The sequence below is a fragment of the Talpa europaea genome, assembly GCF_964194135.1.
Source record: "Talpa europaea genome assembly, chromosome: 11".
In the NCBI taxonomy this organism is placed as follows: domain Eukaryota; kingdom Metazoa; phylum Chordata; class Mammalia; order Eulipotyphla; family Talpidae; genus Talpa; species Talpa europaea.
Genome location: NC_140078.1, coordinates 77,679,819 through 77,704,615, shown reverse-complemented (window position 1 = coordinate 77,704,615; position 24,797 = coordinate 77,679,819). Strand labels below are relative to the sequence as shown.

At 49.6% G+C, this 24,797-nt stretch overlaps 1 protein-coding gene across 1 annotated transcript; it reads left to right on the top strand.

Annotated features, from left to right (window-relative positions):
• On the top strand, positions 1 to 24,528 carry ACVR2B (activin A receptor type 2B; the record flags this gene model as incomplete). Its single annotated transcript, XM_084246761.1, has 11 exons — positions 1 to 52; positions 12,645 to 12,852; positions 13,227 to 13,336; positions 13,493 to 13,644; positions 13,732 to 13,875; positions 14,382 to 14,525; positions 14,818 to 14,966; positions 21,861 to 21,975; positions 22,616 to 22,754; positions 22,845 to 22,975; positions 24,334 to 24,528. 11 exons carry the CDS (start codon positions 1 to 3, stop codon positions 24,526 to 24,528), a joined length of 1,539 nt encoding a protein of 512 aa, XP_084102887.1.
• Positions 24,529 to 24,797: the final 269 nt, after the last annotated feature.

Here is a 24,797-nt window from a genome sequence, read left to right as displayed (position 1 = left end):
ATGACGGCGCCCTGGGCGGCCCTCGCCCTCCTCTGGGGATCGCTGTGCGCGGGTAAGGACGGGGCGCGGCTTGGGGGTGCGGGGAGGGCGCGCGGGGCCGGCCTCGGGAGCCGCGCGGTGTTTACCAACAAAGGGCGGGCCCGCGGCCTCCCAGCCTGGCCACCTGCACCCAGCGGGCACCTCCCGGGGCGGGGAATTGGGGGCGCGCGGAGAGCCCCGCTCGCTCATCTTGGGGCAACAATTTGTGCGGCGGTCTGCCGGGCTCCGCCTCGCGGAGTCGAGCCCACGGAGGGGGCCGGGACCCGAGAGCCCGAGGTCGGGGTTCAGGCCCCCCCAGTGCGTGGCGCGCGGGGAGAGCGAGAACACCCGAGAGAGGGGAAGGCGGCCCAGCGAGGCGGGCAGGTCTAATTCGGGGCTGGCGAGACCGTGGCGGGGGAGGGGCCGCGCAGCCCCCGGGTCCACTAGGTCTCTCGAAACGAAGGCGCCGTTTCACACGGCTCGGGGCACTTCGCACTTTATCGCCCCCGGGTCCGAGTCGTGTTTCCTCGCGCCGCTGGCCTGGCGCCGGCTCCCCCCTGAGTCCGCTGGCCCTGCCGCGGGCCCCGGATGCGCGCTGCGGGCATCTGGCGGGACAGCTTTGTGTGGGGCGCCTGGAAGGACAGGTGGATCGGGTAGAAAAACCAACAGGTTCCTGCACCTTCTGGTCTCCAGGAAGCACGTGGCGGGGGTGGGTGACCCCGCGGGGCCAGCGTTCGGATCGCGCGCGTGCGGCTGAGGGTGTGTGGGTGCGAGTGTCTACACATGGAGCTCTCGGGGAAGGCGCTTCTCCCTAGGGCCGAAGCACCGATTTCCAGAGGTGCTAGGACGCGCCCGGCTCGGGCGTGCGCGTAGGGACGCGCGCCGCGTTGGGGTTCGCATGGCCCCGGGAAGCCCTGCGAGGTGTGGGGAGTCGTGCGGTGAAGCTCCGGGGGGAAGCCCGGGACGGTCGGGGCTCCGGGTCCTGCGAGTCTTTGTTCCCAGCCCCCATTACACATGCAGCGCGGGTCCCCTGCTGCCCGCGGTGGCAGCAGCGCGGAGTCTGGGAAACCCGCGGAGGGCGGGGCTGGGCGTGCAGGGGCGGGGCTGGGATCCCCTGGCTGCTGCGGGGTGGGGTTGGGGCTCTTCATCCCGTCCTTGCCCCCATTCCACCCGCCTTTGCAATGCGACTTCGCTGTCTATCCCCAAGATAAGCGAATTTTCCCTGTGGGTTTGCCTAGTCTGTGTTGAGGGACTGGAGGACAGAGACCCCTTCGTTGGAACCTAAGCGCTCTATGGGAGGGAACGTCTCTTTTAGAGCCACGGTTCTCTATGAGTCATTTCTTGTGTGGTAGAGGCAAAGTGGTGGTCTTATTGAACTTGTTCCTCTTACTTTACAGTGCTGCGCTGAGATACTTTTCCCCAAGAGCGAGAGCTCTGAAGTGAAAGGAAAGCATTGGCCGCAGCAAGTCAACTTAATTAGTAGGCACGCAGCAGTTCACCTGGCTGTTTCTAGACCCCACTCCGATGTACCTGAGGTGCTTCAAGTCCAGACCTGCAGAAAGGGCCGAGTCCCAGGACAGGGCAGCCTTAGGCTAGGACCTGGAAACCCTCTCTCTAATTTTTCTCAATCTAGCCTCACTACTTTCACTTTCCTCCTTGGTTAGAAGTGGCAGGGTGGGATTGTGCCTTGGAAGGACTGTATTTCTCTCCTTCTCCCTCTGTCTCTCCCCTCCTGGGCTGGGGAGTGCCTGGTATACTCTGCAAGGTGGAACAGCTGGAGTTAGATTAGAATCCATGACCTGTTTCCTCTCTGGGAGGAAGGCGGCAAAGTGGTGTCCCTGGGTGTTTCCCGTGGTCACACCAGCCAGTCTCTCAGTCACTGCTCTGACCCCTGAAGAAATAGGGAAGAGCTGCCCTCAGGCCTAGGTGGGAACAGAACTGACCTTCCTGTGCCTTTGAATTCCTAGATGCCTTTCCTTCAAGCTCCTGGCTGCCGTTAAGAATGACCCTGCGGCACACAGTGCTCCTGCACTGGAAGGTCTCGAGCAGCGCTGTCCAGCGGAAACAGAGTGTGAAGCATATGCATAACTTAGAATTTCCTGGTAGTCATGTTAATAAAGGGAAAAAGAAACAGGTATATCTTAGTCTTCCTGGGCTGCCATAACAAAATACTGTAGACTGGGTAACTTAAACATCAGAATTTATTTTCTCACAGTTCTGGAGACTGGAAGCATTGGTCAGCATGCCACCAGGGTAGGGACCTGGTGAGGGCCTGCTTGCTGGCTTGCAGATGGCCGCCTTCTCACCGTGTCCTCACGTGGCCTTTCCTCCTGCTCTCTTCCTATCTCACTACCCTATCAAGAGGGCCCCATCCTCATTACCTACTCTGGTTACCTCCCAGAGACTCCATCACCAAATACCATCCTGTTGGGCACTGGATCTTCACCATATGAATGGTGGGCGGGGGTGGGGGGTTAACAGGCTTTCAGTTCATAACAAGTAAAGTTAGTTTTAATGTTATTTTTCATTTAAACTACTATAGGCAAAATAATTATTTCAGCATATCATTGCTACCAAAACATTTTTTATACTATCTTCAAAATCCTGTATATGTTTTTATACTTAGAACATTGCAATTCAAATTTCTATGTTTTCCATCAGTGAACTGTGGTCACATTTGCCTAGTGGCTACCATATTGGATGGTGTAGACCTAGAAGAAAAGCCAGAACTCAATGCTGTAATAAAGACACACGATTCTTGCTACAAGATCAGTGTTCAGTTAGTTCACAAGTCTTGTGTTTTGTCTGGCCTAGTGTCCTTGGGAAACAAATCATTTAGCTCTTGTGTTATAGTGGATATCCCAGACACCTCTCTTGTGTATCCCATAAGAGTGCCTGGCATTTGTCTTTGTACTGGGGTTCAGGGTAGGGAGTGTTCTGAGTGGAATGTCAGGAGCCACTGGTTGGGAGGAGGGACCTGGCTCTTGATAGTCCCACCAAGAAAGGCAGGCCTGACTCTCTCAGGCTGTCCTCCTAGGTTGACTATTCTTTAACCCACACATAGTGTCCATTCCTCACAGGAGCAATGTGTGTGTAATGAGCACAGTGACTCTGTCCCTGTGTGGTGGTGGCTGTCAGGGTCACGGGCCACAGAGTCAGGATTGCTACCCCTCAGGGAAGGATTTTCTGTACTGACTGACCTTGTTCCTGCTGGGCACACCCTGTCTGGCTGACTATCCTGCCCTCTGGGAGTAGCGAGCATTCTCCCCAACTCTTAAAGACTTTTCCAAAGTGCATGGGTGAGATAGTTGCCTGTCCTCCCAGGCCCTACATCTGGGGGAAAACTTTAGATCTGGAACCCTTGGCCTTTCACAGCTTGTATGGCCCTCTATGTTGTAATACTTTGCCAGGTCTTTCTGGACCTTGGGAATCCCCAATAGCACCTGGACCGTCTCTGGCCTTCTAAGGACCTGCCTTTGCAGTAGTAGCCCAGTGAACAGCCTTTGTCCTGCACTATGGTCCCCTGTGTAATGGGTGCTTCTGAGAATCTGATGAAAGCTGTGGCCTGTTCTTCTAAGAAAATACAAATATGAGCATGTGTGTTAGTGTGTACACAAATTGTGCATGCTATGCATGCATACCTGCTGTTTTCCTGATACCAGGAACCTGTGGTCCCTTGGGTTGGACTCGAGAAGTCTTGCACCTACTCACTGTACCAGTCCTGAGGAGCAGTTTGTTGTCCTTGGGGGTGTACTGTGCTTGTTCCCACCTCACTGCCTCTGCTTACCCTCTTATAGCCACTGGACATAATTCATTTTTTAAAGTCTGCTTTTTGTGACCGAGCCCTGGTCTCCTCCTCTATCTAGGAAGCCCTCCCCATACCGCTTGTGCAGTCAGCTTGTTCCTGGGAGCTCAGGGTCGTGCAAGTGGGACTAAGGGGCATCATTCAGATCAGAGTTAAGATCCACTTTCAGATACTGACCGCCTACCAAAGAGTGGGATCTAGGACCCTGCAGGGAACTGGTCTGGGTAATAAATTTGAGAATGACTCTAGATGGACAGACCTCAGGCAGGGTGCTCACGGGTGCACCTCATTCTAGCACATGGTTTCTTAGCCTTGACCCTATTGACTATTTGGATTCTTTGTCATGTGTGTGGATGCACAGTGTAGGTGGGTGCCAGTCGCGTGGGGAAATCTGTCTCGTGTGTCATAGGATGTTTAGCAGCATCCCTGGCCTTGACCCACTAAATGCTAGTAGCACTTGTAATTGTGACAACCGAAAATGTCTGTAGACATGGCAAATGTCCTAGCCAGATCTAGAATGTTCTTGCGCTTTTAAAGAGACAAGACAGGGGCCTCCCCAGTGGCGCAGCGGTTGAGCGCTGGTTTGCGAAGCTGCCCGCAGCCTCTGTAGCGCCGGTTCGATCCCCGGCTGCTCCCCGGAGGGTCCCACAAGGTGCGCAGACCTCTCCTGCCGCCCGCTGCTCCCCTCAGCAGTGTACTTCGGTCCTTCTGCCTGCTCTGCTCCCCGCTCTGGCTCTGGTGAGTTCTCTCACCTTCCCGTGCTTCTGACTGTACCCAGTGCTTGTATAAATGAATAAAATAAATAAAATAAATCTTAAAAAAAAATAAAGAGACAGACAGTTGTGGTAGGTGGAGTCAAAGGCTGATGCCTGTGCATTCCACTCCCCCGCCCGCCCCCCCATCCAATTCAGGGTGGGAAGTTGGATTTTCCTCAATGCCTAGGAGATTCCTAGGCATATGGAAGCAAACCTGCTCACCATGTGAGTTTGATTCGAAATTGGTTTGGTGTGCTGGCCCCCGAGGAGAATCCTGGCGTCCTTGAGTTTTCCCAGAAGTGGTTCGGGTTTCAGGGAGGCGGTGGTTGTGGGTGGCCAGGCAGCCTGCCTGCCTGCCCGCACCCGCCCACCCGCCTCTGCCTGCCGCCTTGAGGTTTGCACTCGTGCCTCTCCCTCCCACACGTACAGAATGTCAGGAAGTGCCTGTTGCTGGGGCCTCTGCCTGGCGGGGCAGCCCGTCTGCTCACCTGGGAGCCGCTGGAGCTGAGGCTGTCCTGCGAGAGCAGCCCGGGTTGTAGCAGCACCGCGGCATGCCCTCTCCCCTCTTTCCCCAGAGCGGGCCGGCCATGTGGCGCCCTGAGGAGCCGCAGCCGCTGTGGGCCTGGAGCTCTGAGCCCAGGGACGCCAGGGCAGGGGGGCAGCCTCTTCCCAAAGGTATGAGCGCAGGTCTCTACCCTGTCCTCAGGGAATTGGAGGGCAGGCCAGGCTTCCTCCTTGGACCTGGGAGGGTAGAGCTGTGGACGCCAGGCACTAGCACTGGACACCCTGGCAAAAGGGTTGATCTCTGTGGGCATCTGTTTGCTGCGTTTGGCTGACTGGCAGCCCGGGTGTTTGTGCTCTACTTCTCCCCCGACCTATTCCCAGCTCTGCTCAGGAGGACTTCCGGAGGGGCTGCTCTTTGATCCTGAATGGCAAGACTCAGCTCGCTTCACTGGGAACTGATTACAAGTTGGACTCAGGGTGGGAAGACGCAGCCTTCAAAGCTTCAATTCTCTCACTCCACGTTACTGGTGTGGGATGAAGGGCTTTTTTAAAAGGGGTTGCTTGCTGGAGTTGAGATTTCCTCCAAAGGGAACTTTGTTACCTTCTCACAACTCTTTATTTCCTGTCCTTTCCTTCCTATTCTGTCACTACTTTTTTGTTCTAAAATAGACACCCACCTCCTTGTTTGGGGCTTCCTTGTTGGCCTTTCCGTCAGATTCACAGACCCATTCCAGCTTGACAGATGCCAATTCCTTGAGGTCTTGGTGGTGCGGCCTCTGCTGCCCAGGTTGTTGGGTAGGTGGAGGAGAGGAGATGCTGCTGCCTTCTTCTGAGTCTTTATTTTTTAACTTTCTCAGTGATATCTCTGCCTGAGACAGCAGGCATTAAAAACCATCTGATAATGTAGGCTGGGACTTTACGGGGGTCAGCCGTGCCTTCTCCTGGCCCAGGATCAACATGGCTTCTCGCCTTTGGACAGCCCTGTGCTTTGCCCTGGCTGTTCCCATCTCTGTTGACATGCATGTGCTCTTTCCGACTCTCAGGACCTGGCAGCCTTAGCTGAGTGTTACCATTCATGGACGCGTGATCGCTGGGAGCAGTGGTGGGAAGGAGGGCTGCCGCGCGGGCAGATGTGAGGCTCTTCTCCCAGGGAAACCTTCTCTAGGGGCCCAACCTACCGCACAGTGGACTTCTCTCTGGCCACTTTCTGAGCTGGAGCTGAGGTGTTCTGTGAGGTGAGCTCCTGTTCTTGCTTGCAGACCTTCCTCTGTTGACTATTTCAGTTCCACTCTGACAACCAAGGAGGCTAAAATTAGTCCGGGGGAAGGAAAAGGAAGGCTAGTTCGAAACCCAAGCCCTTGGCTGGAGAGTGGAGGAGTCTGCTTCCTGGGGTTTGCGGCCCAGCATTTTGGAAGATGTGCCCAGACCAGCTGTTGTCTGTCCATCTGAGGAGAGGGAGGGGACCCTGCTTGCCTCCTAGACCTGAGCCAATGAGAACAGGAGACTGCCTTGGAAGCTGACTCTCAGGGCTGATGCCAGGATGTTTTTTCCATCTGGCTTGTCTAGCGGTGCACGATGTTTTCAAGGATGAGGACAATGCCTTTTCATGTCTAGTGTCATGGACAAACCCACTTCCTCCCTCATCCCTCACCTCCGTTGATTTAGAAAGCCTGCGTGAGTTTTCAGAGCCCTGGGCTGGTGACCATAGGTTAAAACCCTCTTCATGTACATTTCGGGAATTTCCTTCTCAGGATTTGACATTCCTTGTCAGATGCGCAAAAGCCAGGCAGTACAGGATCTCCCTTGGAACTGCTGGCTTGGGCTGGGCGGGGGTTTGCAGGGTGCCTTGTGGCCTAGACCTTATAAGGAGGTCCAGCTTCTTTGTATCCTGAGGACAGAGGGTTCACCTCCTCTGGGCTTAAAGAGTAGGGGGTAGAAAAGTTAGAGGTGAGTTCTGATTTCCTTTCCCGCCTGGCTGACCAGTCTTGTGCGCCATCTGAGAGTGGGCCCTGCGGGCCACCTGGAGGAGGAGCCAGGCAATGCAGTCTTGTCTTTGAACCCCTCTCAAACTCCCCTTCCCCAGAGCACTGCTGGTTAGCTAACCTGGGGTAGAGCTGGGAGAATAGAGGTTACTTTAGCTATAACTTCTTCCATTCTGTAAACAAGCATGCGTTCAATTGCAGAAATTTAGACGCTCCAGATAAAAGTAGGCTCTCCTTTACTCTCCCGTCTCCCATCTAAATCCCCCCAGCAGTGAGCCTTCTCAGTTACCATTTATCTTTCTAGACATTTTACCTGTATGCAAGTAGAAGTACTTAGAGAAATTGTTTTTTTAATGTAAAATATATTGCTCTTTTCCAAACATTTAATAGAAGTATGAAATACATACAGTACAGTATATTATTATGTTACCATTTGGTGAATTTCATAAACTGAAAATTATTTTGGCAGTTTTTGTGCTTTATATGATTGGACTCTTACCAGGCAACAGTTTTATATCCCTCTTTGCTCACCATGTTTGTGACTTGCATCCCTATTGTGTGTTAAGACTTTTTAAACAGGGTTGTTTTGGCAGTCTTTTTATTGCATATGGGTATACCTCGATTTTCTTAATAACATTGTAAAATTTCAGAGTTTGGATGTAGACAACGTTTTACCTAGTTTCCTTTTGATGGACTTTTTAATAGACACAGGAAAATGTACTTGGGTGGGTTTTTGGGGTTTTTTGAGGCTAAGGTAGTGGCAATGTGGGCAGAAGCTGGATGAGGTGACAGGTCGACTTCTGCCACCATTTGTGAATATCTCCTCCCTTCTAAAACGTTATGTTGGAAATAGCCCATTTCATGAAGGATGCCCAGACAGGGAGAGTATGCACGTCCACGGACTAGTGTTTGAAGAGAGCCACAGAGGCTGCTGCTCACGTCTGAGTCTCCTGGTTGCTGAGCTGGCAGAGGGGAGGTACGCTGGACTAGCAAGGATGTGCTGGTCTAGGTGGGGTGGGTGTGCCTTTGTGTCTGGCTGTGCTCCCTGACTGTGCTCCATGCCGGCTTCTGCCTCTGGAGAGACTGAGGCACTTGCTGAAGCTTGCAAGGAGCAGTGGGTAACAGGGCGCTACCGGTGAGCCCAGCGCATTTGACAGGATCTCGGCAGATCCTGATTTCACATGTGGTAATGTAATGGCAGGGGAGACAGGAGGATCCTCTGTAGAATGGTTATTTTAGAATCTGGTGTTTCTCGTGACCCAGTGTGTCTGTTGAGCTTCAGTTTGTCTCTGCGTATATGCCTTGTTACCTTGCACAGCCTCTACCACAACTGGCTGAAGGATTAGGGAAGACTGTTGGGGATGACTTTTCTCTTTTGGGGTTCAGATGATGGAGTGTGTTTGGGGTTCCTGGGTCCCTCTGAGAAAGAAATCAGCAGATGTTCCCATTCATCAGCACACAAAAGCTTGTTACTTTTATTTATTTATTTATTTGTTTATTTATATTTTGTGGGACCCCCGCCGGCAGCCGGGGAACAAACCGGGCGCTGCAGAGGCTGCAGGCAGCCTTGTAGGTCAGCGCTCAACCGTTGCGTCACCAGGGGAGGCCCCTTATTATGTTTATTAAGATAAGGGGAAAGTAGGAAAACTGGAAAAGTCTATGCCTGCATGGACGCAGACGGGCAGTCTTAAAAGACAAGAGCTGCATTTTTGAAAGGGATAGGTTTAAGAAAGAAATGCCTGCATAGACACAGGTGGGCAGTGAGCTGTATTTTGCCAGAGCAAGGGGTGATTTTTTATGGTGTCTTTTGAAGAACTTGTGGAATATATCGCCTTGGGGTCAGGTTGGATTGGTCTTCTATGATTGATAATCCTCTCTGTCCACCATGTTAATGGAGTAAAAGGGGAAAAACTATAAGGATTATTTCAGCAGATGTAGAAAAAGCCTTTAAATTTTACTCTCTGGCCAGTTTTCAGAGTAAAACAATTTGGAAATGCAAAGGATCAAGAAGGGTCAAGGCTCTCTTGAAAAGAACAAGGTGCGCCTGTTGTATTTCAGGATTCATTATAAAGCTGTAGTTATTAAAATGATAAACTTTTGGGTGCAAAATAGTTTAATAGACAATGGAATAGAATAGAAAGACTGGCAATCCATCAGTGCCTGTTTGGGCATTTATGTATCAGAGGACCACTGCATGGGGGAACAGGCCTCCTGGTGCTTGTCTTTGTCCGAACTGGCCCATTTAGGTCCAGCTGCCTAGAATGTTGGTTCGGAGTAGAATCTGTGTTTTTTGTTTTTTGTTTGTATGTGTTTAGGATTAGAGTTTCTCTGCCCTGCCTGGACTGCAAATTTGGGAAGTGCTGGGGCTTCTTTTCAGCCAGATGTAGTCCTCTTGGGACATCAGCACTGTCTCTTGGGGACACTGCCCTTTGAAGATCTGGTTCCTTTGAGTGGCCGCGTCCCCCTCACAGGAGTAGCTTCCTCTCCTGCCAGAATGGGCAAGTTGGCCAGGGGTTAGGGAGAGCCTCTTGTGTGTGGATCCCCTGGACCTGAGAGTGTGGGCTGGAGCTCACTGTATTAAAAGGGGGAGGTGGCCTTGTAGTTGGAGTGTTTCCAGACTATAAATAGCTGAATGCGTGCTGCATGGAGAGGTGGGGAGGCTCCAGGTCTCCAGCTGGCAGCCCATGTAGGTATGGTATGGTAGGGGCTTCGAGTGGCACAATCTCCCAGGTGCTCTCTCCCCACCCCCTGGCTCTGAATGCACAGTTCTTGCAGGGTGTGCATACCTCACTCAGAGGACTGGGCGTGACTTGTGAAGGATCATCATAGGTAGCAGGAAGGGTGTGGCTATAACAGAACAGCTAAACCTCCCAGGCATTGCTCTAACCACGCCTAAGTGCTTTAAGTGATTTGTTCTTGGGACAGCCCTAGGAGATTGGTGCTGTGGTCATCACCTGTTCACAGTGGGGAAACCAGGCATGGGTTGTTGGGTAACTTTGGGTACCCAGAGTCTCACAGCTGGGAAGTGTCAGAGCCAGGATTTGAACAGTCTGCCCTGCAGAAGGCTGCCTTTCTCCCCACCCCTGTGGGAATATCTGGTCCCACAGTCCGGTGACATCATGAATCTTTGGGCCCTACCTGCACCAAACTCTTGAGATTTGGAGTTTCCAGTCCTGTCCACTTGGTTCCTGTATACAATAGTGGCCAGAGGGATCCCTGCCTGGTCAGTGGCTTAGAAGAAGGAGGGGGCCCTCCAGCCTCAGTTCTCCCCAGTTTCTGTTGTTTACCTTCACTCAGCCCCCTAGCCTTGCGCAGGGGACTTGGTTGTTTATTTTCTGACTGGAGGTGAAAAAATTCCCCTGAGGGCCCTAGGGCTTCGGCTGTAGGCTGAGGCCACCCTCCCTGTTGTCCCTGCCCTTCAAAATTCTGTCTAAGTCTGGAAATAACTGTGTCCTTCTGACCGGTGGGTCTTCCTTCCTCCCACCTTCCCTCCCTCTCTCCCTCCCTCCCTCCCGCTCCCTCCTCCTTCCCTTCCTTCCTTTTACCCATCCAGTGTCTGGTACTAGTTCTAGCATTTGTCATCAAAATTTCTGTCTTCATCAATTTTGCGGTCTTGTGTGGGAATCCTGACATGTAAAAATCAATTGTCATCAATTCCTCTTTTGAGGAAATAATACAATTGTTGTGGATTATTTTTGGTTACATTATATTTATACTTTGTTTAGATTGTATTTAAACAGCAATAGGCAATTAGTCAGGGGTGATAAGTTAGATGATGGAGGAAATGGAAAGGCTTGTGGAAGTGGAGTTTGCCTGGTCTCTGGGGAGGGGAAAGAGCTGAAACTTAAAGGAGAAAGTGAGAGCCAGAGGTAGTACCTTGTACTAAGCCTAGAAGCCAAGCATATTTAAGGACCTGATGTCGTGGCATGACTACCATGCAGGAGGCCCAGCTCGTGTGTCTGGAGCCCCGCTTTTTAAGTCTGACCCCGTGAGTCTCAAGTCTCCAAGAATTGCTCTAGAATTGCTGCTGTAGATACGTACCTCCCCAGGCTGGGAGGTAAGCCTTCTGGACTGGGTGCTCTGCGTAGCCCAGCCACCCGGTGCTGCTGCGGCTGCTGGTGGGCAAGGCCTGTGGGCATTGTAGTTATCAACCTGTGTCCTGGCCCCTGGTGGTTGTTGCTCAGCTGTCGATCTCCTATACCCACACCTCCACTGAAGTTCTCTCCTTAAAGGTGAGACCTTATGATCCATGAACACCCTGCAAGGGGAAACCTGCATGATGAGTCCCTTTGTGGGCCCGAGGCCCCCTTCCTGTGGACCAGGCTGTGTCCCATCTGCCTGGGTGGTTGGGGCTATACACTTTGTTCTTACAGATGTCAGAGTTTGGGCCCCATGACAGTGGAAGGCACTCTGGTCAGATTTCATTTTGAAACTTCATTCCTATCTGAAACTTTTGAGATTTGTTGCTTGCCCCTACCCAGGTCACTCTGGAAGGAGCCTCCCATCGCTGCAGGGAAATGCAGAAGGGAGTAGGGTCGACAGAGGATGGTGGCTCCTGCATTGGGGGGCTTCTCCCTCCTGGAAGCCAGAGATCCTTCTTTCTGGGTGTCCCATGAGATATCAAGCTCTTTGCTCAGATGGCAAGTAATGGGAGTGGAGGAGAGGTGAGGGGGGCTCTGCGCAATGCCAGAATCCTGCACTGCATCCCTCTGGGGCTGGGATGGACTCTCTCTGTCCTGGCTGCCAGCAGCTGGCTGACTGTCCTGCTGGGAGGCAGACTATGACCCTCCTTCTTGAGGGTGGAAGTAGCACACGGGAGACCAGCCACAGTGGGCACAAGGGGTGTGGAGGAGAAAGGAGGAGCTTGTTGCCCCTGGGTGTCTGTGTGGAGTTTCGGCTGTGGGGTTGTATATGCCACTGCTTCTGTAGCTCCTGGCTGCTCTGTGAAGTGACGATGGCACTGTTAATGCCAAGCAGGTGCCCGGGGAGCTCCTCAGCACAGGCATCGGGTCCTGGGAACAAAATCTGTTCTCTGGGAACTGTCTTGGGCATTTCCTTCCTCCTCCCATCACTGGCCTGTGGGAATCTTGGGGACAGTGGGCAGATTTAGGGCAGAGACCAGGGAGTTGTCTTACACGGCATAGGAGAAAGATGCATCTAATGACTGTTTCAGGCCATGCTTGCAGGGGTAGTTGGGGTGAAAGTGTTTGGCCATCTGGATGATACTGTGCAGGAGTGGAAGAAGGCATAGGAGTGGGTGGGGAGAGCCTGTCCACAAGGGTCTTCAGGACGTAACCCAGTTAGGTGGTCATCTTTCATGGCTCCACATGCAGCAGCCTCCTGTTGCTTGGGGCACCTGGTCCCCGAGGTGACTTGGGGAGCCTTACTCTGAGCACAGGGCATGATTCTTTACCGCTGTCTCTGACCCTGCTGAACACCAGGTGTGTCTCTGGGTGTGAAAAGGATTCTCTCCCTCTCGATTGGGCTGGGGTTAGTGCTTGAGGTGAGCTGCAGGGTGTTGAGTGGGTGGGCGATGGGTGGCCCGGGACCCAGCACACGCTGTGCTTGCTTTGGGCACAGGTTCTGGGCGTGGGGAGGCCGAGACAAGGGAGTGCATCTACTACAACGCCAACTGGGAGCTGGAGCGCACCAACCAGAGCGGCCTGGAGCGCTGCGAGGGCGAGCAGGACAAGCGGCTGCACTGCTACGCCTCCTGGCGCAACAGCTCTGGCACCATCGAGCTGGTCAAGAAGGGCTGCTGGCTGGATGACTTCAACTGCTACGACAGGTGCCAGATTGCCCCCCACCCCCACCTTAGTTCCACTGGTGCCCACTGGTCATGTGGGACTCAGGATGTCTGAATGTGAACCTGGCATTCAAGGTGGGAGGGGAAGAGAAGAGGGCTCTTGAGGCAGCTTAAATACCTATGAGCGGTCGTGCCAGGGCCCAGCTCTTTTGGAGCTGTTTGCTCTGCCCCAGTGAGTGGCCACCCCAGCTGTCCCTTCCTGCTGTTACTCCCACTTTAGAGGTGGGGGCGGGGTTTCACACTGTTCCCCTTATAGTTATTCTTGAACTTATCTGGCGGGGGAGGGGTGGCTAGGCACACCCTGATGGGTCTTGTACCCTTAGCTGAGGGCTGTATGGAATGCTCTGTGCCTCTAGGCAGGAGTGTGTGGCCACCGAGGAGAACCCCCAGGTTTACTTCTGCTGCTGTGAAGGCAACTTTTGCAATGAGCGGTTTACCCACTTGCCGGAGGCTGGAGGCCCAGAAGGTGAGGGGGCTAGTAGGAGGAACAGACTTGGGCCTTTCCTTGGCCTTGGAGCTCTTAGCTCCTGAGTTGGGTGGTGAGTGGTAGCAGGGCCCTCTGGCTGGCCCTGGAGGTTGGGGGTGGGCGGGCTGTGTGACCAGGGCTCCGTGTGTCCCCCAGTCACGTACGAGCCACCCCCGACAGCCCCCACCCTACTCACGGTGCTGGCCTACTCGCTGTTGCCCATTGGGGGTCTCTCCCTCATCGTTCTGCTGGCTTTCTGGATGTATCGGCATCGCAAGCCCCCCTACGGCCATGTGGACATCCACGAGGTGAGACAGGGCTGACCAGGGCAGGGCATGGTGGGGTACAGGTATGGAGATCAGGCCAGACCCTATTAAGCCCTTGATCTCCCCCAGGACCCTGGACCTCCACCCCCATCCCCTTTGGTGGGCCTGAAGCCACTGCAGCTGCTGGAGATCAAGGCTCGGGGGCGCTTCGGGTGTGTTTGGAAGGCGCAGCTCATGAATGACTTTGTGGCTGTCAAGATCTTCCCACTCCAGGTGAGTGAGTGAGGAGCTCCAGGTCATCTCCCTCTGTTGTGACCTGAGCTCTCCCCCATCCCAGGGTAGCCCAGGGCTCATGCATGTGGCATGAGAGAGAAGTGGGCCCCACTGGGGATGGTGAGCATTCATCACAGGGCTAGGGTAGGTCTTTTGCAGAACCTCAGTCCACTCTCGTTTTCAGGGTTTTGTTTTTGACCAGTTCTGCTTAGAGGCCCTGGACAGAGGGCTACCTTAAGCAGTTCGCCGGGATACTTAGCAAAGTCAGGCCAGCTCTGCCTCTTATCTGTACTGGGCCATTCACTCCCCTCTGAACCTCAGTGGCTCTGTTGGCAAATCTGGCACCGGCCTTAAATGATCTCAGGGTTCACTATTGGCCTGGATTCCAGGACTCAGCTCAGTGGTGATCTTCCACTTACCTCCCTTCCGGTGGCTGAGGCGGGGCTGGTGGTTGGGGGGCTGGGTGAGGGGACCTGCAGTTGGGCTGAGCCACATCCCTGCCTCAGGACAAGCAGTCGTGGCAGAGTGAACGGGAGATCTTCAGCACGCCTGGCATGAAGCATGAGAACCTGCTGCAGTTCATTGCTGCTGAGAAGCGAGGCTCCAACCTCGAGGTGGAGCTGTGGCTGATCACAGCCTTCCATGACAAGGTGAGCCGCACTCATAAGACCAGGCAGCCATGGTCCATGGTGGCCTGCGCAATAAGGTGACCTTTCCTTAGGTGCAAATATGTCTACAATAAGAATCCCTACCCCTGGGGTAGTGATAAATTCTCTTGAATAAGAGCAGTGACTTCATGATTAACACCTTCTGACTCCCTTAGCTCCATACCACCTTCCCTGTAAATTCCATCCTCCTTGGTATGCCGAGTGCCCTCCCAGGGCCCAGGTGGGCCCTGGCCTCTGTCCAGAGCCTGTACCCAAGTTCTGTGCTGTCTCCTAGGGCTCCCTCACGGATTACCTCAAGGGAAACATCATCACATGGAACGAACTGTGTCATGTGGCGGAGACAATGTCAAGAGGCCTCTCGTACCTACATGAGGACGTTCCCTGGTGCCGCGGCGAGGGCCACAAGCCGTCTATTGCCCACAGGTACCTGCGTTAGCTGTTGCTCTCCCTGTGCACCCTGGAGCTGCCGTGGGTTGGAGGACTAGAGCAGGGTCGGGGGTGGTGATGTCTCAATTTTGTGAACACGCTTAACTGCTCTGTACTGTGTCAGAAGCAACTGGGCACAAAAACCTGTGTCCTCCTGGTGCTGCCCTTCCCGCCCTGTCTACCTGTGTCCTGGGCATCTCCTGGCAGTTTCCTGGTGCCCTCCAGTGGCTTCACGAGGGAAGTGCTGACACTATTAGTTGGAGTGGAGAGTTGGCTCAGTGTTTCTTAAACCTCATGATTTGAATCTCTTCACACTCTTAAAAAGAACTTTTGTAACTATGGCCTACATCTGTTGTATTTCCGGTATCAAAGCACAGGCATCCCATTGACTGTTAGGGTGACAATGTTGCATATGTGTAGCCTCTGTGAGAACAAGCTTAAAAAAGGCTAGCAGTGGGTTATTATGAAAAGAATTTGAATGTTACAGATCTCCTGAATCAGCCTCAGAGACCATCTGGGTGCTCGGGCCACACTTCCACACTTCGAAAACTGCAGTGTTAACTCCTCACCATGGTGCTTGCTCCACGGCAGATGCTGCTCCAAACACACAGAAACACCCAGGCATTGAAGCTCAGTGCTACCTGTTGGGATCGGGGCTGTTTTATCTTAACCCTGTGTTAGAGAGGAAGGGCCTCAGTGCAGGGAAGTCAAGTACCAGAGCCATGCCTATTTAGTGAGCATCTGTGGTGGTGGAGAAGAGAATGAGCCTGGGGTTCCAAAGTTCAAGGCTGAAGAGCTCCTAGTGCTATAACTTTGTGACATAGCATATTGCCATTTTTTTCAAAGATTTATTAATTTATGCATACAAGAACTGGGGTATAGGCCAGAGATATAGGGGATGAGGGGGGTGAGAGGATTCACCAGAGACAGAGTGGGGAGCAGAACAGGCAAACTGACAAATACACTGCTGAGGGGAGCAGCGGGTAAGATAGGAGAGGTCTGCTTCACCATGTGAGTAGTTCCCTGGCCGGCCGGGGATTGAACTCGTGCTGCAGAGGCTGTGGATTGCTTCATAGTGCTGTGCTTAATCGCTTACGCCACCACGGAGACCCCAGTTAGCCATTTTTGTTGGTCAAGAAAGGTTGAATACCACTCTTTTATTCAATCTTGCCGTGCGTAGTAAGTGTACCAGGGGTGACCCTAAGCTTTTGTACTTACTTTTCTCTCACTTTAATCCTTAACACAAGACTGAGATAGGCACTGGGGAGTTTACGCACCAAAAGTAGCTCTCTAGTAAGGAGCCAAGATGGGAGGCCAGGGGGAGGATGTGTCCAACCATGAATTTCAGCTTCATCTTGAGCCACTTGTCGCCACAGGGACTTTATTTTTTTTTTTTTAATTAAAATAATGTATTTTATTTTTTTTTTGATTATAAAATCTTTTTTTATTTTTTTTATTTTTTTATTTTTTTTTATTATAAATTTTATTGTTATATTCCCCATACAATTGCAGCCCCCCATTCTGACCCCAATCCCTCCCCTCCCGCCCCCGCCCCCCTAAAAGTGTCTCTGGTTCATAGTTTTTTGTTGATTTTGATTTTCACTTTCTTATAGTTATTCATTTTCCTGGTCCCTTATTTAAGTTTTCTAGATTCCTGCTATGAGTGAGACCATCCGGTATTTTTCTTTTTCTTTTTGGCTTATTTCGCTGAGCATGATCCCTTCCAGCGCCATCCATGTTGCAGCAAATTGCATGTGTTTATCTTTTTTGAATGCTGAGTAATATTCCATGGTATATATGTACCACATCTTCTTGATCCAGTCATCTATTTTTGGGCATTTGGGTTGTTTCCAAAGCTTAGCTATTGTAAACAGTGCTGCTATAAACATAGGGGTGCAGGTGTTCTTTGGAATTGATGTTTCTGTGTCCTTTGGGTAAATACCTAGGAGTGGAATTGCTGGATCATATGGAAGCTCTATGTTTAGTAGGTCCAGAAATCTCCACACAGCTTTCCACAGTGGTTGGACCAGTTTGCACTCCCACCAACAGTGCAGAAGAGTTCCTTTTTCTCCACACCCTCGCCAACATTTGTTGTTGCTAGTTTTTTTAATATGTGCCATTCTCACTGGTGTAAGATGGTATCTCATGGTAGTTTTGATTTGCATTTCCCTGATGACAAGTGATGTTGAACATTTTTTCATATGCCTGTTGGCCATTTGCATTTCCTCTTCAGAGAATTTTCTTTTAAGCTCTTCTGCCCATTTTTTGACTGGATTATTTTCTTTGTTGTTGTTGAGTCTCATCAGCTCTTTGCAGATTTTTGTGATCAGTCCTTTATCGTTAGTGTTGGGTGCAAAAATGTTCTCCCAGTTGGTGGGGTTTCTCTTTGTTTTTGTTATTGTCTCTTTTGCTGTGCAAAAGCTCTTTAATTTGATGTAGTCCCAGCTGTTTATCTTTGCCTTCACTATCACTGCTTTGGGTGATGTGTCTGTAAAGATGTCTTTGATGTGCAAATCACGTAGTGTTTCGCCTATATTTCCTTCTATATATTTTATGGTTTCAGGTCTTATGTCTAGTTCTTTAATCCATTTTGAGTTGATTTTTGTGTATGGTGTGAGGTGGTGGTCAAGCTTCATTCTTTTGCATGTAGCGACCCAGTTTTCCCAGCACCATTTATTGAACAAACTTTCTTTGCTCCAATGCATATTCTTTGCTCCTTTGTCAAAGATTAGTTGACCATAAATCTGTGGGTTTATTTCTGGATTTTCTATTCTATTCCATTGGTCTGTATGTCTGTTCTTGTTCCAATACCATGCAGTTTTGATGATTATGGCTTTGTAGTATAGTTTGAAGTCTGGGAATCTGATGCCTCCATTCCCTTCTTTTTTTTTCAGGAGAGCTTTGGCTATTCGGGGTTTTTTGTGATTCCATATGAATTTCATCAATAATTGTTCTATTTCTTTGAAGAATGACATTGAAATTTTGATTGGAATAGCATTGAATCTGTATATTGCTTTTGGAAGGATGGCCATTTTAATAATGTTTATTCTTCCAATCCATGAGCAGGGGATGTCTCTCCATTTCTTTGTGTCTTCTTCTATTTCTTTTAACAGTGTTTTATAGTTTTCTTTGTATAGGTCCTTTACCTCTTTTGTTAGATTTATTCCCAAATATTTGATTTTTTTTGTTTCAATAACAAAAGGGATGGTCTTTTTGATTTCTTCTTCTTCAGATTTATTGTTTGTGTATAGGAAGGCTACTGACTTTTGCGTGTTGATTTTGTATCCTGCCACTTTACTGAACTGATTGATAAGTTGAATTAGCTTTTCTGTGGAGTTTTTGGGGTTCTCTATGTATAATATCATATCGTCTGCAAATAGTGATAGTTTGACTTCTTCTTTTCCTATTTGGATTCCTTGGATGTCTTTCTCTTGTCTTATTGCCCTGGCTAGGACTTCCAGTATTATATTGAAAAGCAATGGTGAGAGTGGACATCCTTGTCTTGTTCCAGATCTTAATGGAATTGCTTTCAGCTTTTCACCATTGAGAATGATACTGGCTGTTGGCTTGTCATAGATGGCCTTTATGATGTTGAGGTATGTTCCTTGTATCCCAAGAATTTCAAGGGCTTTTATCATGAATGGGTGTTGCACTTTGTCGAAAGCTTTCTCAGCATCTATTGATATTATCATATGGTTTTTATATTTCTTTTTGTTGATGTGTTGGATAACGTTGATTGATTTTCGGATGTTAAACCATCCTTGTGCCCCTGGAATGAATCCTACTTGGTCGTGGTGAATTATCTTATGGATACATTGTTGGATTCTGATGGCTAAAATTTTATTGAGGATTTTTGCATCAGTGTTCATTAGGGAGATTGGCCTGTAGTTTTCCTTTTTTGTGTTGTCCTTGTTCGGTTTTGGTATTAGTGTAATGTTGGCTTCATAGAACGTGTTTGGTATTGTCCCTTCCTTCTCAATTTTTTGGAAGAGTTTGTGAAGGATAGGCACTAATTCGTCTCTGAATGTTTGGTAGAATTCATTTGTAAATCCATCAGGTCCTGGGCTTTTGTTTTTGGGGAGGTTTTTGATTACCATTTCAATTTCGCTAATTGTAATTGGTCTGTTTAGGTGTTCTATTTCTTCTTTATCTAGCTTTGGGTGATGGTAGAGTTGTAGGAATTTGTCCATCTCCTCTAGATTGTTAAACTTGTTTCCATATAACTGTTCATAGTAGTTACTGATTATTCTTTTGATTTCTGCTGTGTCCGTTCTGATTTCTCCTCTTTCATTGATGATCCTGTTTATTTGTGCTTTCTCCCTTTTTTCCTTTGTGAGCCTGGCTAGGGGTTTGTCTATTTTATTGATTTTTTCAAAGAACCAGCTCTTGGTTTCATTGATCTTTTGGATTGTTTTTTTAGTTTCAATTTCATTTATTTCTGCTTTGGTTTTTATTATTTCTTTTCTTCTACTGGTTTTGGGGTTTTTTTGTTGTTCTTTTTCTAGATCTTTGAGCTTCGAGATTAGGTTGTTTCTTTGCGTTCTTTCTTGTTTCTTGATGTGAGCTTCTATTGCTATATATTTTCCTCTTATTACTGCTTTTGCTGCATCCCATACATTTAGGATATTGGTGTCCTCCTTGTCGTTCAATTCAAAAAATTTTTTAATTTCTTCTTTGATCTCCTCATTAGTCCAATGGTCTTCTAGTAGTGTGGTTTTTAATCTCCATGAGGTAGGAAAGTTCCTTGCCTTCTTTTTATGGTTTATTTCTAGTTTGATGCCTTCATGGTCAGAAAAGATGGTTGATATGATTTCAATCTTGGTGTATCTGTTGATGTTTGTCTTGTGCCCCAGTATGTGATCGATCCTGGAGAATGATCCGTGTGCGCTTGAGAAAAATGTGTACTCCGTTATTTTGGGGTTTAGTGTTCTATAGATGTCTGTTAAGCCCAATTGCTCTAGGTCTTTATTTAGAGCTTTGGTTTCTTTACTTATTTTTTGTCTTGTTGATCTATCCATTGTTGATAGTGGTGTGTTGAAGTCTCCCACTACGTATGTGTTTTCTCTGATGTCTGTTTTCAGAGAGGACAACAGTTGTCTGATATATTTTGGTGCTCCTTCGTTTGGTGAGTATATGTTAATGAGTGTTATTTCTTCTTGAAGTATTGTCCCCTTGATCATAATGTAGTGACCATTGGGGTCTCTTTTTATCTTTTTGAGTTTGAAATCTGTTTTATCTGATATAAGTATAGCTGTTCCTGCTTTCTTTTTTGGTCCATTTGCTTGTAGGATTGTTTTCCATCCTTTAACTTTGAGCCTATTTTTATCTTTTGTAGCTAAATGTGTTTCCTGGAGACAGCAAAAGGTTGGGTTTTGTTTCTTAATCCAGGCTGCAACTCTGTGTCTTTTTATTGAAGAGTTTAGTCCATTTACATTTAGAGTTAATATTGATATGTTAACATCTGTATTTGCCATTGTGTTTGTCTTTCCTTTGATTTTATTTATTTATTCTTTTAATAACTTTTTTTTTTTTTGGCCTTCTTTCATTGTTATTCGTCCCTCTGAGGTTCTGGCTTTAGGACTCCTTGTAGTATTTTTTGGAGTGGGGGTTTAGTTGCAATGAAATTCCGGAGTTTCTGTTTGTCTGGGAAGGTCCATATTCTTTCTTCAAAGAGGAAGGAGAGCTTTGCGGGATAGAGTATTCTTGGTTGGCATCTGTTTTCTTGGAGTCTGTTGACTATGTCCCTCCACTCTCTCCTTGCCCATAGTGTTTCTTCAGAGAAGTCTGATGTCAGCCTGATTGGTTTTCCTTTGAATGTTATCTGTTTCTTCCCTCTTGCCAGCTTCATTATTTTTTCCTTGTCTTGGATTCTTGGGAGCTTTACTATTATGTGTCTTGCTGTATTTTTCCTTTCGTCGTGGAAGTTTGGTGTTCTTCTTGCTTCTTGTATATCAATTTTCAGCTCCTTCTTCACATTTGGGAAGTTCTCTTCAATTATCTCTTTGAATATTTTCTTTGTTCCTACATCTCTCTCCTCTCCTTCTGGTATTCCTATAACTCTTATATTTCCTTTCCTCATGGAGTCAGATAGTTCCCGAAGTCTTTCCTCGTTCTTTTTCCTTCGTACTTCTCTTTCCTTTTCTGTTTTGGTTCTTTTTATTTCTGTGTCTTCAAGATTACTTATTCGTTCTTCCATTTCATCTATTCTGCTTTCATTGCTTTTCCCAGAATTCTTTAGTTCTTCCATTAATTCTTTGATCTCCTGCATTTCTTTTACTTCCCTCTTTAGGGACTCAATTTCTTTCTTCTGACCATTGTTTTCCCTCTCTAGGGACTCAATTGCATTCTTCTGATCGTTGATTATTTTTCCCTTATCATTGTTTTCCTTTATGACTTCTGTCAGTTTTTTAATCACGGCAATTTTAAATTCTCTTTCTGGAAGGCTCAGAAATTCTTCCAAGTTATTGTCGTTGCAATCTGGGGGCTGGCTTTCTTTTTGTGGTGTGCTTTTTCTCTGGAGAGTTGCTAGGTTGCGTGTGGTTCTTCTCCTCCCTATTGTCTGTTTTCTAATTTGCCGTATGCGTTGGGACACTGTGTTGTTGGGACTGGCCGGCATCTTGGGTGGGCTTCTCTGTTCCCCTCTGGTTCTTCCAGGAGTCATCTGTCAGTTTCAAGCAGCCTTTACTGGAGAAAGGTCCCTGTTCTAAAATGCCGATGTGGGGACACACTCCCCTGTGCGCCTGGTCTGCCCCGGCGGTGGGTTCCTGCTCCCCTCTGGGCTTGGACTGCAGGCCAGAGGGGGTCTGGCGTGGGCGAACTTCCCCCGCTCACCTCTGGCTCCTGAGGAAGCCTTCTGCAGGTAGTCTTTACTGAAGAAATGTCCCTCCACAGGGACTTTAAAAGCAAGAATGTATTGCTGAAGAGTGACCTCACGGCCGTGCTGGCTGACTTTGGCCTGGCTGTTCGGTTTGAGCCAGGGAAACCTCCGGGGGACACCCATGGACAGGTAACGACCCTCAGGGAACACAAGAGGGGGCCTGGCATGGGGGTGGACATTGCCCTTCTGCTGCTCAGCTGGCAGGGTGCAGGCAAGATCACTGCCCAAACCCAGAGCCATCAGAAACTTCCAGGACAGTGCTCCCATTTTTCCTGTGGGAATCGCAAAGCCCAGAGGGTTTGTACCTTCCTGGGCCAGTCAGTCAAGGAATGTAGATGCCCCATTGGGGTTTTGGCTGCTTGTCCTTAAAGGAAAGTCTCTTTCACTTGTAGTTATTAAGATAAAATAGAGGTATATGATGAATCCAAACTTAAAACCTAGGAATAGTAAACTGTCCTGAAATAATCGCTACTTTTATTTTTAAGTATTTTCCTCCCCTTTTTTGCTTTTTTGGCCTTGATCTCAGTATCCCCTTGTGATGTTGATGGAGTAAAGAAGCAGCAGTTCCATGTTAGATCACTGCTGTCTGTTTCTCACTGAGGGTGATTTACACTGTGACTGCTCATAGCCCCCTTGTTGTGGAGAAACAAGGACTGCCCTCGTGTCGGTGCCCTACTCTGAGTTCCACACTCTGGTCCCACATGTACCCATAGAGTGTAGTTCCTATGTCTAGGTTGGTGACTGTGGACCCTCCCCTGTCCTCATATAGGTGGGAACGCGACGTTACATGGCTCCTGAGGTGCTTGAGGGAGCCATCAACTTCCAGAGAGATGCCTTCCTGCGCATCGACATGTATGCCATGGGGCTGGTGCTGTGGGAGCTTGTGTCCCGCTGCAAGGCTGCAGATGGTAGGTGGGATGGTAGCCCCTGAGCAGGCCTGGGTGTGGGAAGGGGAGCAGTGGGGCCTGCTGTGATCCTGCCTGGTCCTCTCACCCCAGGGCCGGTGGATGAGTACATGCTGCCCTTTGAGGAGGAGATCGGCCAGCACCCGTCGCTAGAGGAGCTGCAGGAGGTGGTTGTGCACAAGAAGATGCGGCCTGCCATTAAGGATCACTGGCTGAAGCACCCGGTAGGGTCCTGGGCATTAGATGCTTCTATAGGGGCGCAGAGACGGGAGCCCCTCCATGAGTGGTGGCAACCGCGATGAGGAAGGTGTGGGACAGAGAGAGAAGATGCCCCCGGTGGCAGGACGGTTCCCTCCTCCCCTGCTGGTCCAAGGTTACTTTGTACACTGTTTCCCTTCCATGAGTGAAGTGCCTTGTAGGGAGGAAGCTCTGGGTGTGGCCTTTGCAGAGCTGATGGGGCCCAGCGGCTCTGTCAGGGCCCAGGCTGCCCCTGCGTTGGTCACTGCAGTGGAACCTTCTGGTCCTGGGCCTGATACCTACCGATTCTGCCAGTCAGCAGCTGGGTGACATCAGCATATTGCTTCATTTCTCTGAGTGCCCATCTCCTCAGGGTAACATTAGATTTAATGAGGTATCATTGTGAATTGCTTGGCAGGACACCTGTCACGTAAGTGCTAATATGGATCAGTTCTGATTAAATATTCTCTGTTCTCTGCCTTCGTCATTTTCTGGGCATGGAATGAGCTACGTGGCATCTGGGTGCCTCTATTCTGGGGACGCTGTGCAGAAGATCCCAGTCACGAAAACCATTTCCTGTCTTGGAAGGATATTTGCTTTCAGCTCCCTTGAGTCCTCCCCCAGCCCACCCAGGGCAAATTCAGAAAAAGCATAGTCTTGGGGCACTGGGGGCCAGTTCCCCAACTGGGGAGATAACGGGTGAGCCAGAGTCTGTACCGATTGCCTCAGTCTTTCTCATTCTCCCAAGGCACAGGTGCTGGATGAGCTGACCCAGTTTCCTGATGAGGAGCCCAACATCCAGTGAGGTCTCAGTGTGGCCTGGAACTGAGTGGCCGGAGAGCTCTTGTGGATGTGGGCATTTTGCTTATCCTACTGCCTTTCCCCGTGCCACACACTTGGTTCCTGCACAGATTGTCATACCGTGTTCCCGGACACTAGGGAAGTGCTGCCAGGACTGTGGCGAGTAGAGCAGGATCATGCCCCCTGTCCCCACTGTGACTCACTGTTCTGCTTTGGACCCTTGATTTGGGCTTCACCGTGATTTCGTTTGAATATGACTGCTCCTAGGCAAGCAGCGGTGTCTGCCCCATGAGGGCATGCGTGCCCACTTACTATGTTGAGGTTCAGTGACCCTCCTATTGGGGCTGTGGATGTCACTGCCAGGAGGGAAGGCACCCGATTCCTGCAGTTTCCCCCAGGCCGCCTCTGCTTACCCTGCTGCTTGGCTTGGGTCTGGTGAGCTCTACCTGATCCTTGGACTCATCAAATTTGCTTTCCCTCGTGTTTGTCCTTGCCTAGGGCCACTAACATGGGTGTCTTTTTCTTCTCCATGTCCGCTGTGCAGGGCCTGGCCCAGCTCTGTGTGACCATCGAGGAATGCTGGGACCATGATGCAGAGGCTCGCCTGTCTGCTGGCTGCGTGGAGGAGCGGGTGTCCCTGATCCGGAGGTCGGTCAACGGCACTACCTCGGACTGCCTTGTCTCCCTTGTGACCTCTGTCACCAATGTGGACCTGCCTCCTAAAGAGTCCAGCATCTAAGCCCAGGACACGAGTGGCTCTCCAGACTCAGTGATCTGAAGAGGAAAGGAAAAAAAAGTTGTGTTTTGTTTTGGAAATCCCATAACACCAACAAACACATAAAATGCAGCTGCTATTTTACCGTGACTTTTTATTATTATTATAATTATTATAATTATTATTATTAATATTATTTTTTGGATTGGATCAGTTTTTACCAGCACATTGGTCTACTGTATCGCAAACAGCGGACATGTCAGCAGGCGTTGAGGTGCTGAGCTGTGAACGCA